The 16,145-nt window shown below is 36.6% G+C and overlaps 1 protein-coding gene across 4 annotated transcripts in view; it reads left to right on the top strand.

Annotated features, from left to right (window-relative positions):
- KIAA0232 (KIAA0232 ortholog) overlaps nt 1–16,145 on the top strand; it is a 64,466-nt gene that overhangs the window by 26,498 nt on the left and 21,823 nt on the right. For all 4 annotated transcript variants that reach the window (XM_058804200.1, XM_058804198.1, XM_058804199.1 and 1 more), the window contains exon 3: nt 5,142–5,279. In XM_058804200.1, coding sequence (XP_058660183.1) covers nt 5,142–5,279 — 138 coding nt within the window. The remainder of the gene's footprint in view (nt 1–5,141; nt 5,280–16,145) is intronic.

Below are 16,145 nucleotides of genomic sequence, written 5' to 3'. Positions count from 1 at the left end.
ACAATTGTACTGTTTGGATTTCTGGGCATAATTGAGATACTTCCTTTGTTTTCTTTGGGTATATGTCATTGCATAACAGTACACTTGCTACATTTCTCCAAGCATAAACATGTGCTGCCCATTTTCTCTGAAATCAGATGATTACAGTGGTCTGTGATGCTTGACACACAACTTTATCTCTAAAGCCAAGAAAGTAGCCATAAATGTTATGAAATAACTTCTCCAGTCATGACATGCCCCTTTCAGACACCTTGACTCTGTAGTGACAGTTTCTATTGAGTTCCTGGCTTTCTTTTCTGCACTGTAAGTCATACATGTAAGTAAATGATGCCTTTATAGCTCTAGCTATAGCCTTGCTAAATTTTCTTCTTTCCTGCTTTTAATTTAATGGGAAAAGTCTAAAGGCAGTCTGCTCAACAAACATAAGATTTTAACAGATGCAGCATTTGCATGTTCTCTCATTCTTTCGAGTGGGTGTGACAAATTTCTTCTCCTTAGTTTTAGCCTAGAAGTAACTTCTAATTAGTGAACGTCACATAGACTGCCCTTTCAAACTGGTAGGATTATAAGCAAAAGTTTATAATTGACAGAAGCTCAGATTACAGGATTTTATACTTGGATTGATTAGTTTTGATAAGGAAGAATTCTTTACTGCCTGCCCTCAGTCCCCAATACCCTGAGGTCATAGCAGTGCATGTTGTGATCTGCTACATTATCAGCTGTTCTGTTACAGTCAGGTTCTGCAGGGTTATAATGTTCTGGTTGGGACATCTGGGAAAGAGGTGACTTTCTAGTGAACCATCCCTGGTTTTTCATTATGAGTCTAAGATGAATTCTTTCCATGAAAATACCTGGATTTGGAGTTATTATCTAACATTAAAGAACGTTTCCCACTCCTCTCTGTTCTGTGTTTAGCAATGGCTTTTTGCCATGGAGAAAACTTATGACTTGGTGTAGTTGACAAACTTGCTGAGAGAGCATTTGATCCCTCTGTCCATGTCACTGACAAAGGTGTTAAACAGCATCAGTACCAATGCAGACCCAGAGACACACTTGTCACTGGCCTTCACTTTGAGCATCAAGCCATTGACCACAACTCTGAGTGTTACCATCCAACCAATTCCTTGTCCACTGAGTGGTCCATGTGTCAAATCCATGTCTTTCAGAGGCAAGGACAGTGTCACAAGCTTTGCACAGGTCCAGGTAGTTGACATCATTTACTCTTCCCTTACCCACCAAAGCTGTTATCCTGTCTTAGAAGGCCGTGAAATTTGTGTGGCATGATCTGTCCCCAGTGAAGCCACGTTGGCTGTCACCAGTCACCTCCCTATTTTCCATGTGCTCTAGTACAGATTCTAGGAGGACCTGTGCCACAATCTGTGCTACGATCTTGCCAGGCACAGAAGTGACACTGACTGGCCTGTAGTTCCCCAAGTCTTCCCTTTTTTCCCTTTGTAAAAACAGGTTATGTTTCCCTTCCTAATGTTGCCATTTATGTGGATCATGAGCTTCATAATGTTTTTATTTCAGTCATATGGCAAGGTGTCACATTTGTTTTCTTACAGATAGTAGATATTTCTTTTTACAGCAAATGAAAGGAGAATCATTATCAAACTTCCTTTTTTTTTTTTTTGGCTTCTCCAATTTCTTATAGTTTAGAGGGAGGTGGTGGAAATTGCTGCTTTTGCATAGCTGAATAGAATAAACTATTTCAAAATCTTTCTAAAATTTGTGCCTGTATCTCAATTTAAAATTGAATTAAGCATTCAAAATAATGGCCTTCTTGAGGCACCACTTGTGTGAAGAATACAGATATTTCATCAATGTTTCTTTAGCCATATTTGTAGTTATGAAGTTATTCTTGTCAGGAAACTGCACTTTCAGTGTCTTCATGATTGAAAATCTCTAATGAAATTATCTAGCTATGTAGTAGGTAGATGATAGTAGGACTCTGAAGAGCAGATGTTTGAATAACTGTTTAGATATAAGAACTTGGGTTTTTTCAGTATCCAGAGGACATTGGCTTTCTGTTGATACCTCTTTAATATTGGAGCGTCATCTCTTGAAAATGTAGGTAAAGGTAGTCTGGTTTAAATACTTGAACTCTGTAAACAAAATTTTAGTTTTTCTTCTGGGTATATGCGCACTTTTAAAATTTGTAAGTTCAGAGTGGTATTGCTTTTGTGAAAAGTTCAGTGACCAGTGTAGAGCTCTTGCATTAAAACGAGCATTATGTTATAATCTCTAGTTCTGTTAGGAAACATGGTAAATGAAGGCATCTAGGAGGTGAAGAGAGGAGAAGTCCTTGGTTATTCTTTGCACGTGGAGGAAGTAGTTTTCCTGTCTTCATGCATACAGAATGTTTTGCTTAGCTGCTTTCTTTCCTGTTATGAACTTGATACTTTTCAGTCTAAGGAATAAACCTGCTGATGGGCTCCTGACTGCTGAAGACAGGGAGCAAAAGAGAGGGGAAAAAATTTAAGAGACTTATTTAACCAATTTAAACCATTAAATTTAACTAATTTAAACCATTGGAACTACTGGGTTGTCTTTTTTTTTTTTTTTTTGACAATTTAGTCATCATAAAAGAAGAGGATCACTCTGTGTCTCGTGTATTACATTTCCTTGTTTCTCAGGCACTTTACTGTAATGTTGGGCTTTGTAAAACCTTTTTGTGCTTGATCCAGAATGGTTCTGATACACAAGAATTATGCCTAAGGGTTTTTTTTCTTCACTGTTCTGTAGGGTTTTATGGGTGTGGTGTTTGAGTCCTCAGTAAGATAGGCTCTATCCAATACATATATAGTGCTGATAAATACTGTAGTTTAGATGAAGATTTTAAATGCAAAATTTCTCATGGAATAGCTGTAATCCATGGTGTTTGCTAGTTTTGTAAAATCTGAGGCTATAAAACTGAGGAGTTTGTCCTAGAAAAAAAATCCAAACCCAAGTTTTAAACTTGGCAGCCAGGTGTGACTGAAAACCATGTCTCCAAAATTTTTTTTGTTTGTGTATTGTATGAAGAGGTAGAAAGAAAACAAGAATTCTGTCAGAGCTATGTCCTCAATTGCTACATCCTGAAGGACAAACCATGTTGTTCTCAAAGTGCAAAAACAACTCACTCTGGAAGGAGGGATGAGACCATGATACCGCAGCTCTAGGGTGGGGGCCTGAGAGAAAATTCCATTTAGCTTCCCTTCCCCCATTAAAAAAAACTGCATATCTCTTAAAAGACATTTTTCAGTTTTTAAAAGTTGAAAAATATCAAAGTTTGCAGACAAGTGTCAGATATTTTTGAAATTACATGTGTGAAGGACTGAATGAAATGCTTTATAAATTTCTGTGAGCATGAAGGTTCTTGCTGCTCTGCTGACCGAGAGTTGGTAAAGCTGTGATCTATCGGTACAAAGCAAACCTTTGTTAGCATAGAGAAAAACAGTAATACATAGCATTTTGGGAATGTTTTCCTACTGCAGATGTTGTCTTTGTGAACTTTCCACATAAAATCAGAATAAATTAAGTTAACCAAGTACAAATTTGCTGGTGTACCTGGATCTTTACCCAGCCTATTTACTTATTTGCAGCTGTGCCCATGTGAATGAGCTGGAGGGGTTTTGGAAGCTGGTGGGGAGTAAGGTGGTTCTCATCAGTTTGTTTTCTTTCCCATTAATATTGGGAAGAGTTAGAGTGCTCTACAACCTTGTTGTATAAAGAAATATATAACTGCAATTTTGGAAAAGACTTAAAAATTTATTTTTTAAAAATGAATTGTAGATATGCACAGAATTATTCTCTGACTTATTTTTTTTCTTTTCTATTATTTCTTTTGTTATTTCTTCTAATAACAGTACCGTAGCCTGCTCAAATTTTTGGTTTTAAGTGAATTATTGGCACCTTGCACAAGTGCTGGGAAAGTCAGAGTGACTGGTAGCTTTTTGCTCTTTCAGCACTAAATGCAGTTCTCCAGTTTTGGTGCTCAAATAAGACTTTAAGCAGTAAATCCAGCAAATTGCTCTACTCCTTCTCATGAAGTCACAAATGGCAGCCCTTTGATGGCTGTTTCTGAAGATGTTTGGTCTCTCTCTTGGCTCCCATTTTTTTCCCCTCTTGTTCTTTGCACAGGAACAATTATTTGCACTGACAACTTGCTTTACTTTGTTTTAAAACCATGGAGAATTAGGAATTCTTTTAAATTAGGGTAGGCCTTAGCCTGGTTTTCTTTGGAAGCAGTACAGATACATTGAAAAGATTGATACAGGTAGGCTGAAAAGTATCAGATGTTTGTGGATCTCTCTGCAGAAGATCATTTTAGACAAGCATACATTTTAAGATGTTAAAGACTATCTCACTGACAGCCAAAATACTTATTTCATGAGATGAATATGGCAAATCATGTATGTGTATGTGAACAGACAGTGAAGAACAAGCAAGTCCGGTAATAAATTTTGTAAATTCTGAAAAGCCATATAAAAGGGATTGCAAAGGATGCTATCTTCAGATGATTGCATGTAATACAATAGCATTCTACTCTGATATTATTGTTCTTCATCGTTCTTACATGTGTAGGAGGCCAACCCCACCTACTCACCCTCACTTCTCAATTACTTAAATTTTCTTCTGAAATAGTTCAGGTTTATTTTATGACAGCTACTGCTATCTCTAGCTGTAATCATGTTCATTTTAACACTGAGTTGAAGGCTTCAGGATCTAACACCACACTTTCTTCTTCTGGCTTGTTTAACTTTCTTTAAAGTTTGATCTTAACTCTCTGAACTACTTGCTTCTCCTTCTTATTATTTCAGAGATCAGTGAAACTAATGTATTTTGTGTAAATTACAGTAATACATTCAACCATAAGTTGGCCATAAAATTGCCTTTGTGGATATTCTTTGCAAAAATTGGAAAATGTTACAGTGAAGTGTGAGTTGCCTCCATGTTCTGTGAAAGATGCATGTGCTTTTCTGAATAGTAAGTGCAAGTTTTATGTAATCAAACTAATCTTTAATTTGGCTAAAAGTAATCTTTAGCAGATATAATGGGGTTGGTTTCATTTTGCTCAGTATGTTATTTGTAGTCCTCCTCTGCTATAGTACTGAGATACTAATGTATTTAAATAATGTAATTTCTTTGTTTGATTTTAGGAGAATGACATCTTCCTGGGCTGGGAAAAGGGAGCTTACAAGAAATGGGGAAAGAGTAAGAAAAAGTGCTCTGATCTAACACTAGAGGAAATGAAAAAACAGGCTGCTGTCCAGTGTCTTCGCTCTGCTTCTGATGAAGTAAGTTTGGACTATTTAATAGATTCTTAAGGCTTTATGTCCTTCTATGTGCTAGATGTATTTTGCTTGTGATGCTTATATTTTAATTTGTGGCTTCTTAAAGTGCTAGTTTGCCAAGAGTTCTTCAAGAATTGTTTATTTTTATTTAGTGAATCATGATACCGGTTCTATGTTAGAATGATTTCACAAGAGATTCTGTACTATGTGGTGTCATGCTTTCCTTTCTGTAAACCCTTCCCTATTCCTGTCAGGGGCACCAGTTTGAGTTGAAATTACCACAAATCTTTGCATAAAGGTAATTCTGAAAATTCTAAGTTGACTTTGTGTTGTGTGTGGATAGAAAGGACTGGATCATGTGGGCAGAAGCCATCTTGTTCTGTGCATGTAACTTGTGTAATCCAGAATTCCTAAATAAAAGCCATGTATTGTAGCAAATGTTCACTTTCCAAGTTACATGATTGAGTGGAAGTGGAGTTGAAGTGCACTGACTAGAGCAGGTGAGGAGAGGTGAAGGCAGCAGGTTGAAGGAAGACAGCAGAGGCAGCAGATATTATGTAGATGAGCAGACAAGTGGACAAAAGGCGAGGCAGTTGAAGGCAATATTTAAAAAGAAAGAATGATCTGTAGCACAAGTCAAAGGAAGCTCTCCAGGGAGATTTTTCAGACAGCAGAAACGAGAAACTGTTTTTTTGTAGTTTACAGAACTATACATACTCTGATCTGTCACTGCTGTAAGAAGAAACTACCCCATGTCTGCAGCCCAGTTGCGTTACAGCTCTCCACATCCTCCTAGTCATAGCTTGTGCTTGCACAAGCATTTGCGGGGTTATGTGCACAACTGGTTTGGGAAAGTGAATCAGTTTCCTGAGATTAACCTGGTTGGGGCAGAGGAAATGTTAACCCAGGGAGGTTTCCTGGTCAAATTTGTGGCACAGGCACTTGTCCCAGCAAGGCTGTGGCAAAGTAATCAAGGAAGTGGGGAAGATGTGGTGGTTATTCCCACCACCTTCAGCTGCATTATCATCACATTCTGGCTCACTGTGAAGCTACTTGAGTATTTGTTAAGTTACTAAATTGCTAATTGACTAACTGGGAGATTTCTGACCTCCCATTTTCCCATTACTTATTATCCTAACAAAGTGATGCAAAGTACAGTTTTGTTGGTAATTTGCTCTGCTTTCAAAGTTACAGAATATTGAGAGGTCAGCACTCCAACTACCATAGAAGTTAATTTGAATATGAAGCAAATACAGAGAAATAACTGGAGGAAGTAATGTCTTTCTTGAGGATATGTTTGTCTTTGTATACTCATTTTATGAACAATAAAATGTAGGTCTAATACATAGACTGCAGGAATACTGATGATTGATTCTTAACTTCAGAAATTACACTCTTGATTCATCTCAGCATAGCTGAAAATCAAGAATCATCACTTAGAACTAAATTTATGTTATATAGAGAAATTTCTTTGCAGAGCAAAAGGAAGGTGGTGAATTTATTAATAATCTTTTACAGAGAAGGGAAGAAACTATTCAACTACAGTTTTGAAAGAATAAAAATACATGAGATCTGAAAGGTTGAAAAATAACTTCACCTTTGACCTCTGTCACCTTGTTAGTGTTCAGCATTAACCTATAATCTGCAACCTGTAGACTTGAGTTATTTCAGAGCTATTTTGACTTCTGTTGCCTGCTCAGACAATTAAGCTTACATATTTTTTGTCATTAATAAAATTGCAGGTCATAATTTTTATAGTGTATATTCACAGAATTGAACCTTTAAACCTTTTAAAAAAAGTTTTTACTTAAAGCTGCTTTGTAGGTACTTTAACACAAGCATTGCATGAAAGAAATACAGACTTTTAATTTTTTCCCCAGAATTAAAGGGAGGGGTGATCCTACTTAAATGCTAGTAATACTTTAAAATAACTTGTAAGATATCTTTTATTTCTGATTTTTGAAACACATTTCTGATGTTGTTGGGTTTTTGTATTTAAGTTTGTGTGCTGATCTGATGGGAATAATGAATAGATTTTGGACTGTGAAACATAGTGTTAAAATAATATTTCTACTGAGGCATTCAAGCTGCTCCATACAATGTTCATGGTTTTTTCTCTACAAAATGATAAAAATATTCTGTGAACTGTAGTTGAAATGGTAGATCAGTTGTGTGTAAGGAGTATTTATCAAAATTATTGAAATGCATATAAATACTTTTTTCCAGGGCCACTTGAACTTTTTAAAATGGTTTTCTGAATCGTCTGAGAAATGTTTACCTGTGATTTTTTTTTTGTTGTCAGATTAGGTAGATGTGTTCATTAGGATGTTCTCTTTTTGCAAATACCTGATAAATAGTCCACATGGGCAGTTATGGAGCTTGTTTATAGTTTGGCTTACCTTCTGTGATCCCTTTTTCAAAGTAGGCGGATGCAGAAATGCCAATCTGCTCACATGGATATGGAACACTTGCTCTTCCAGCCTAACCTCTTCTTTCAACCTTAGTATTGGAGTTAAACAAGCAAGTTTGAGTCCCTTTAATGGGAATAATTGGGGAACAGTCTTAGTGGATTTCAAGTTGAATATATTTAATTAAATTGTATTTAAGTGAAGTGATTGTACTGTTTACCCTGTGTGTGTCTGCAGTGATTGTACTGTTTACCCTGTATGTATGTATACACACGTGTGTATAGGCACACACAAACACACACAAAAGAGCCAAAGCAGGGTGACAATTCAGTGAAGACTTTAGTATTTTGCAGCCTGATTGTTTTAGAGAGAAAAGTGTGCAGAGGATGAAAAGGTAATGTGGGTCAGTAGTAACTTTCCTAACTCTCATAGGAAATTACAGATATGGTTAATGTAATTTTGATTTTTGCATTTAACTATTTAAACCAATAATGTGTTAAGAAATGGCAGACAGTCTGCCTCCTCCCCTACCAGTAACCAAAAACCTTAAAATTGGGCGATCACTTCAAGAAGGTGCTTGATGGAGAGGGGAAGTGAGGAAATTGATTATATGAAAATTGGCTTGATAGCAGTAAGTACTTTTTTTGTCAGACTTTCATTTAGTTGAAACAAGTATTTTGAAATAACCTCTTGTGGGTTTGCATTTCCACAGTATTCATTCTTAGGGTACTTCATTTATACATTTATACTTAATTTGTATTTTACATTCATACTTAGGTGCTTCATTTGGTAGCTTAGTTTTGCTTCACTTCTGTTCTTCCTCTTGTGTTAAAAAGAGTAATGCTGTAAAACACTAATCTGAGACAGAAATCCAAGGTTCTAGTTTTAATTTCACAGGGCTGAAAACAAAGATCTGACTTGAAGAAGCCCAAGTTTGGTGTTTATTTCTAAAACATTTCCTACATTGTGGAGAATGAAGAGTCAGAGAAGCTGCTCTGCCTCTCTGTGTCTTTGCCATGGCAGAGCCTGTTGTGGACTAAAGTGTGTTTGTGGGGGAAGCCTGATTCTGACAGGCACCATCTGGTATATGTGAGAATGCAAATTGTTAATGGGTGTACATTCTGAGGACAGTATTTTTTGTTTGACAAGCATTTTGGTGTCTCAAATTGTCTATATTTGTATAAATGAGTCTTTGACTGCAGATGCTCTTGATGCAGTCAGGAGCAGAGAAAATGTAAGTACACTGCAACTCTCCAGAAAATGGAGACAGAATGATGGTGAGAAAGACTCTAAGACAAGTACTTTAATGCAGCAATCAATTGCTATTCTTACTGTAGTTCTAAAGTTTATTTTTTCTGAAACACTTGAATAAATGGCAGTTTAAAGACATCCTGAAGAATTGCTCAAATTTTGAAAAATTTGTTAATATTGACCTTGAGTAGAGATTTTATCTTCATTTTTATCCTGCTAAAGTATGGAAGAAATTTTTAAAGGTTGTTTTGCAATTAACTGCTCAAGTAGGGATATCCATTCTAATGAAACATTGGGTAAAAAATCCTAATGGCTAAGACTGGGGAATATTTATATAAAAGATCTATTTATCTATTAAATTTCTTATCTTATTTGAAGATAAGAAATATTATCCTGAAATTACTGCCTCAAATTTTAAGTAAAAACGGCTGATCTGTCAACGTTAAATAGCTTGGTGATTAGTTTTATTGTTGTTGTTTGTAGAAACATGATCAGTTTGTTCAGGTGCAAGTGGAGGTTCTTTTTTTTTCAACCTCCTAATTCTGAAAGTACATACTTTTGTACTTGAATAATGAAACTTGTCATTACTTGTCTTGTTACTGTAAAAAGACAGAATGCAGTATCTTTGAGACTCAGAAATTTATTAAACAAATAGGAGTTTAGAAATTCACTTGTGTTACTTTTTACAAGGTGGATACTGGGAGTAAGGTTGGAATTAGAGGTTACTTATGGAGACTGATACATGTAAGACTTTTCAATAAGTGTATTTCCTAGTAATAATATTAAAATTACTTATGTGTCCATTGGTTACAAATCCAAGCTTAATTAGCTTGTACCTATTTTTCTGCTAAAATTGGCATTGTTCAATAGAGCGAGCAGGTCTCCAGCTGTGTTGTTGCAGTTCAGTCACCAAACACCTGCAGTGTGCCCCGTGAAACTGCACCCCAAGATGGTGCCAGAGTTTCAGTTCAACCAGTTGCTGTGACCTTCTGCTGAAATGTGGGAGGACTTTTTAAGAATGAGCAAAGGAGACAATTCCTGTGATCTTACTTTCTGCACAGATGAAACCAGTGCTCCAAGACTCTCCTTCTCCCTGTGTAGGGGCCACTTTACCTAAGCTGGTCCACAGCACATCCTGAGACAATCCTAGTGTCCAGTGCTGCTGATGTCCCAAGGCCTGCCATAAGAGGGTTCAGGCAGTGTGGTCCATTCTGAACTAACCAAGCTCTCAAAATCTGCTAACATGAAACAGTGTACAACGTGTTAAAGCAAGAGCTCGTCTTGGTTGATGGATTCCGTGATGAATTTTGAAAGAGAACTACTCTAATATATTTGACAAGAACACACAGTGCCTTCCATCCCACTGTTCTAAGAAATTACTGCTTGGATATAACATAGAAACATAATTGGTGAAACTTTGTAACTGTAATTTATTTTAAATTACTCAGGTGTGGCATGCTAACAGCACAGAGCATTGACTTTGCTTATCGAGTCATGAGGGGGGAATATAACTCTTCTGATACTTGTGTTATCATATGGGGCCACGTAGAGGAACAAGTGTGGCTCTATTGAATGCTTCTGTTAAAAATTTAAAATTATAATTTTATTCTCAAATGTGCCTTGCTTTCAGCACAGAGTTGAGATGTGTCTAAAATAAGATTTTTGTTGAAATTTTCTTAGTGTTTGTCATCTTTCTTACTTGAAGTGCAGAACTGTTAAACTTTCATAGCATCATAGAATCCTAGAATGGTTTGATTTGGAAGGAACCTTAAAGATCATCTCATTCCAACCTTCTGCCATGGGCGGGGACACCTCCCACTAGACCAGTTTGCTTGGAGCCCCATCCAATCTGGCCTTCAACATTTGCAGAGGTGGGGCATGCATGCAGTTATTGCAGTTCTGCACATAAATCTTCTTTGATGAAATAATCTGCTAGTCCAGGCCAGATGAATAAATTGGCTATGATTGCACATCTGAGCATGTTTTTATTGATGGGTTACTTTGGCCAGCTATTGCTGCCTCCAGAGATTATGGTATCTGTGTGACATTTGGCCTAGGTCACTGTTGCATAATCTGCCTTACACTTTGCAGTAGTGATAAAGAACTGAGAAAAATGGACTTCTGGAATTTGTAGCAAGGGAACAGTCTTTCTTTTCTTCTTAAGTAGAATGGCACCTTAACTAGATGATTTAAAATTAATTTTAATCAGTGATTTATTCCTGCTGTTCCCTGCTTCTTTAATGTAAGCCAATATTAACTAGATAATACAGACCACTACACTGGGATATCAGGGAATCAGGTTATAAACATCAGGTGGTTTCTTGAGTGATTTAAATTGCACATTTTTGTATAACTAGAAGTGACATGAATGAGAGTGGTAATGTAAAGATACGGGACATCACAAGAATGAATCAAGTTGTGTAAAAGCCATCTTAACAAATCAGAAAAGTGAAGTGCATGTTGAAAATTTGAATTTATTAAAGCAAAAAAATGAAGTTAAGATTCCAAAAGAGCCTTGATGGTTCTTGAAGCATATATGCTGACTAGCTCAGTAGAGTTAGCATTTTTGTGTGTCTGATTTTTCAGAGTCTTTTACTGGAAAATGCCAAAGCGCTTCCTTCACAAAGTCAATGAATATTGTCTTTCCTTTGAGTTGTGTCCAGTTGCCCTTATTGAAAGGGATATACTAGCAGTTTCCAGAACATGCAGCGTTATTTAGAAAAGAATTTTAAAAATAACTTTAGATACCATATAGAAAATGAAAGTAATTTGTCTTGCCAAGGTAACCATCACAGAATAGATTAATTACAATAAATCAGTTTCTTTTGCTTTATGACTATGGCACTAAATAGATATTCAAAATACCACATATCTGATTTCTCTTGTTACTGAAGCCTCTTTGCTGTCAGTAACAGTAACATTCCTTGAAGTTGACAAAACTTATCATTATTCCAATTTTTGTATGCATTTTCTCAATATAGAAAAGGTACATATTGAACTGGAGAAATTCCTTGTGGGAGCTTAGTCTACACAAAAGGGGCTTCATAAGCATTATTTCCAATAGTACAGATGACTATCTTGGAGGCTGAAAGTGTGTGTTCAGTGTGATTAAACGTTATTTCACCTTGTATGTGCTTCCAATGAAAATGGGAACAAACTGGGGCAAAGCAGATCTGTCCTCATACAGCTTCTCTGCTAAGCCTGGGACAGAAGCAAAGTTGGCATATGTATTTCTGGGAGGGAGGAGCAGCACAGTCTTTTAGGCACAAAGGAGTGGCCAGGAAAATGCCAGAGGAGTTGGTTACAGAGCTCTCCTGAATAATGCCCTGTGTTGCCTCACAGAGCAGTGTTATTAGATTATAATTTTCCTTAATGCAGAACAATCATTTTCACCAAAAATTTGAGTTTGGGGTTCATTTTGAATTCTTACCCTACACACAAGCAAACTTGAACAAATTTGGCAGAGCGCCTGCTGGGGAAAATTCAAGCGTCCTTTCTGCAATTCGTTTGATGCAGAAAAGAGCCTTTGCATAATTGGTGGGAACACACTTTATGAGTTTCTCCCATTTCATTGATGATACAGATAGGAACGTTTTAGGATGGGCAAGCTGAAGTACTGTGATTAAGTGAAATCTCAGCAGCACTGCTTACAAGGATAGCAAGTCTGTTGTGGCTTTGAAGTCAGCATGTTTGTTTATATGTGATGAATAATAATCAGGAAGAATAGTTTCTAGTGAGGAATTATCCTTTCTTGGGGGGATAACTTCTATTTCAGTGTAGCCTGCTATGGGAGGGATCTAAAAGAATTAAGTTTTAAATAACAGAAGTCAGATTAGCTGCTCTAGTAACCTACATTTAGGGATAGCATGTTCATTTGAAGTTAATTTGAACTGGCAGATGATCTCTTTTATCTAGAATTAGTAAATAACATGTGCTATTTATTATCTCTCTCTCTCTTAGAAGGTGTTGTGTGGTGAATCATAGCTCTGAAATCTGAGCCTGATCCTAGTTATGTGCTACATATGTAATTTACCTTCCCTAATGTTATTTTAATACCAAAGACACAATTAAGAGAGCTGTAGGGAAGTATTTTTTTATTTCCTTGTTGAAGATTGATTGCTGTCTTATTTCTTAAAATAGCTTGGATTTTTGTGATATTCACTCAGTTTGCTTGGAAATTGATATTCTGAGGTCACACACTGATTGAAGATTACTTTGGATCAAGTATTCATGAGCCCCAAAAAGAGACGTTAATAAATAGAATCTGTTTTTCTGACTGGTCCAATATCTTTGTTGTAAATCATTATGTATTCAAGTGAGCAGATAAAGATTTAATAGTGTTCTTACTTCTAAAGGGTCAAAAAGGTTGTACATACTCTTAAATATTTGCTAGTATCATCCACCTCATTATGATGGAAAAACTTCCATAATGCAAGCTGGAATCTTATTTTATTCCTTTGATCTCCACCTGGGTTGAACACCCCAGAGAAGCTACTGTTTTAATGGATTGATTTATTTATTCATTCATATAGTGCTGATCTTGGGCCAAGATTTTTTTTAGTCTTTTTTTCAGTCTGCATTGAGCACCTCTTTTCAGAGTACTTGTAATCAGATGAATTATACTGTGCTAGAATGTTAAAAAATTAAAACCTAGACTTCTAACTTTCTCTCATCATCCTACAAAATATAGAAATAGATGTGTGGTTGCAGTGAATCACATTTTGTGCCTTACTCAGTTCACGTGGCTTAACAGCTGATTCATATAGGAAAGCTGTTTAATCCTGCCCTTGGTGACAGGAGACATGCCAAGAAAACAGTCCTGGTTCAATCACAGTGCCATCTTCTCTGGAGAGCCTATGGCCTGTTAAATCAATGATTTGAAAGTATGAATATATTGATTTACTCTAATTTCTAGATTGCTTGAACTTGTATTTTGTGAAAGGAGTGTCAGTGTTCTCTAGGTTATCCTCTTTCAGCAGGAGTTTGGACTAGATGATCTCCAGAGGTACTTTCCAACCTAAACAAATTCTGTATGTTTGGGAAAAGGAAATGAGGATTTGTTTTGAAAGTGTAAGCTAGAAAGCTCTCAAAAGCCTAATAGCAAATGAGTGATTATTTTATTTGTTCAAGTAAAAGGAATTGTAATGCTTTTGCTTTTCAAAAAGATTGAAGAGGGGCAAGGACCTTTCCCCATACCTTACAGGACTGAAGTAACAAACTATATTTAGTAAATATTTGCACTGCACAGTTCAAAGCTTCTGGAGGAAGCTTTTAACTTATGTTAGACTAGAGGCAAAAAAACTGAGCATGCCAAAAAACCTAAAGCCGAACAGCATCTCCCTAAAACAACACTTCCCTTTGAGTTGTATAATCTGATGGAATTTTTCAGTTACTGTGTCTATATTAATGATCTGTCAGATGTGGAAAATCTCCTTCTAACTACTGGCTATCAGAAGTTTGTTTTCCTTTGTTTTGTCCTGAAGGCTTGGCTATTGCATATGTGCAGAGCTGCAGGAAAAAGTATATGTGTGCCTGGCCTTTTTTTGCTGGAAATATGAAACCCATAACCCGATGATATTATTGGGTGATGGGAAGAGGTGAAAGCGCAGTGAAAATGAAAAATTTTGTTGAACAATCCCCTTCTCAGTTCCATTGTATAGCTATGTGAAATAACAGTGGTGCTGTTTGTGATCAAATGCAGGAAAAACTTCTGAAATTTTCTGGATGGTGACTGTCCTGTGCTTGTTTGCTATATTCAGAAGTAACCTGCTAGCAGAGTGAATATCAGTTAAGAATTCAAGTGATTTGTCTAGCATTTGAGAGGACCTAATGTTTCACAGCTTCTTACTCAAAACTGTGAACACATAGGAGCCAGTGCCCACTGTTAACATAGGCAACAGTTTTTAGTGAATTTCAGTTTGGTGCACATAATACAGGATTTCTCCATGGTTCATGATAAACTGAACATTTTAAATTTATAACAACTACATTCAGAAGTAACTGCACTTACAGATTTAATATTTTCTGGGGGCATTTTCTGCTGCTATACAGAGGTGTCAGTGTATATACAAAAGCAATTGGACTGCTTTAGGCTAATGAGTTACCACTTGTCATCTCTGACTGCTCTACTTCCAAAGCAGAGTGTGTTCAAAAGGTCTTTGATTTAATATTTGACATTATATATATCTATGTGCTTGTGTGTTTAGGGGAAAAAAAATCCAACCTCAAAAAAAGTCAGAAGTACCAAACATATTTACAAATATGTATAAAAATTTGTGTGAGCTTTACTCTTCTGTTTTCCTTTTCTTTTTTTTTTTTTTTTTTAAATTGGTCCTATTCTTCATTAGGCAGAACTGCATTAATTAGGCTCTGAATAGGGTCATGGTGGTCAGTAAGGAAGACAGTGGTTATTGGAGTCCTGTAACTCCAGCAGTCAGATTGACTGTTCTTGTTCATGCTGGGTGAGTTCAGAAGCTTAATTTATCTGTTAGCACCATCACTCCTATGCCAGTAACATAACACCTATCCTTTATGTAATCCTTCCCTTGCTGCAGCCAGCTGATAAAAAGCCAAAAAGAACAACTTTTGGTGAAACTGGATGTATATTAAAGTAGGGGAAGGAAAGAGAAATATGTTAAAAACAGTAGAAGAGAATAAAATGGGTTTAGGTGTGCAGGAAATATTGTCATGCAAAATGAAAAATATTAATTAAAAATCATGCACTGTCCTTTGTAATTTGAATGAGAGAAACAGGTTGGTAGAAATCTGGGCCAGACAATTTTGAGATTTAAGCCTTTCATGATGGAATTAAAAAAGCAATCGTAATTGGGCACTAAAACTTCCATATTTCAAAATGTTTTAAGATGCTCCAGTATTTGTACTGTATGGGGACTGTCTTTAAATTTGAACATAAGCAAAGTAATTCAAGCAGATCCCCTAGCTTTGTTCGCTAGCTGTGTCCTATTGAACCAAGCCAGTGCCTGGAACGTGTTACTTTCAGGCCATGGGGTTGTTACAGCTGCAACGCATTAAGGTAAACAAGAAAAAAAGTAACTAAATCTCATATTCTGAGAACACCAGTGTCACACATGAAATAACTGCCGTGGCATTTGTTAGGTTACCTCTGCAGCACGTTTACGTGTGCTGCAGTGGGGAGTTGAGCAGGGGTCTCTGGAGCCCTGGTGTTGTGCTCAGGGTCCCACCCCCGTTT

The sequence above is a fragment of the Ammospiza caudacuta genome, chromosome 4, assembly GCF_027887145.1.
Source record: "Ammospiza caudacuta isolate bAmmCau1 chromosome 4, bAmmCau1.pri, whole genome shotgun sequence".
NCBI lineage: Eukaryota > Metazoa > Chordata > Aves > Passeriformes > Passerellidae > Ammospiza > Ammospiza caudacuta.
The sequence above is the reverse complement of the archived record's forward strand: the minus strand, read 5'-3'. Positions and strand labels throughout refer to the sequence as shown.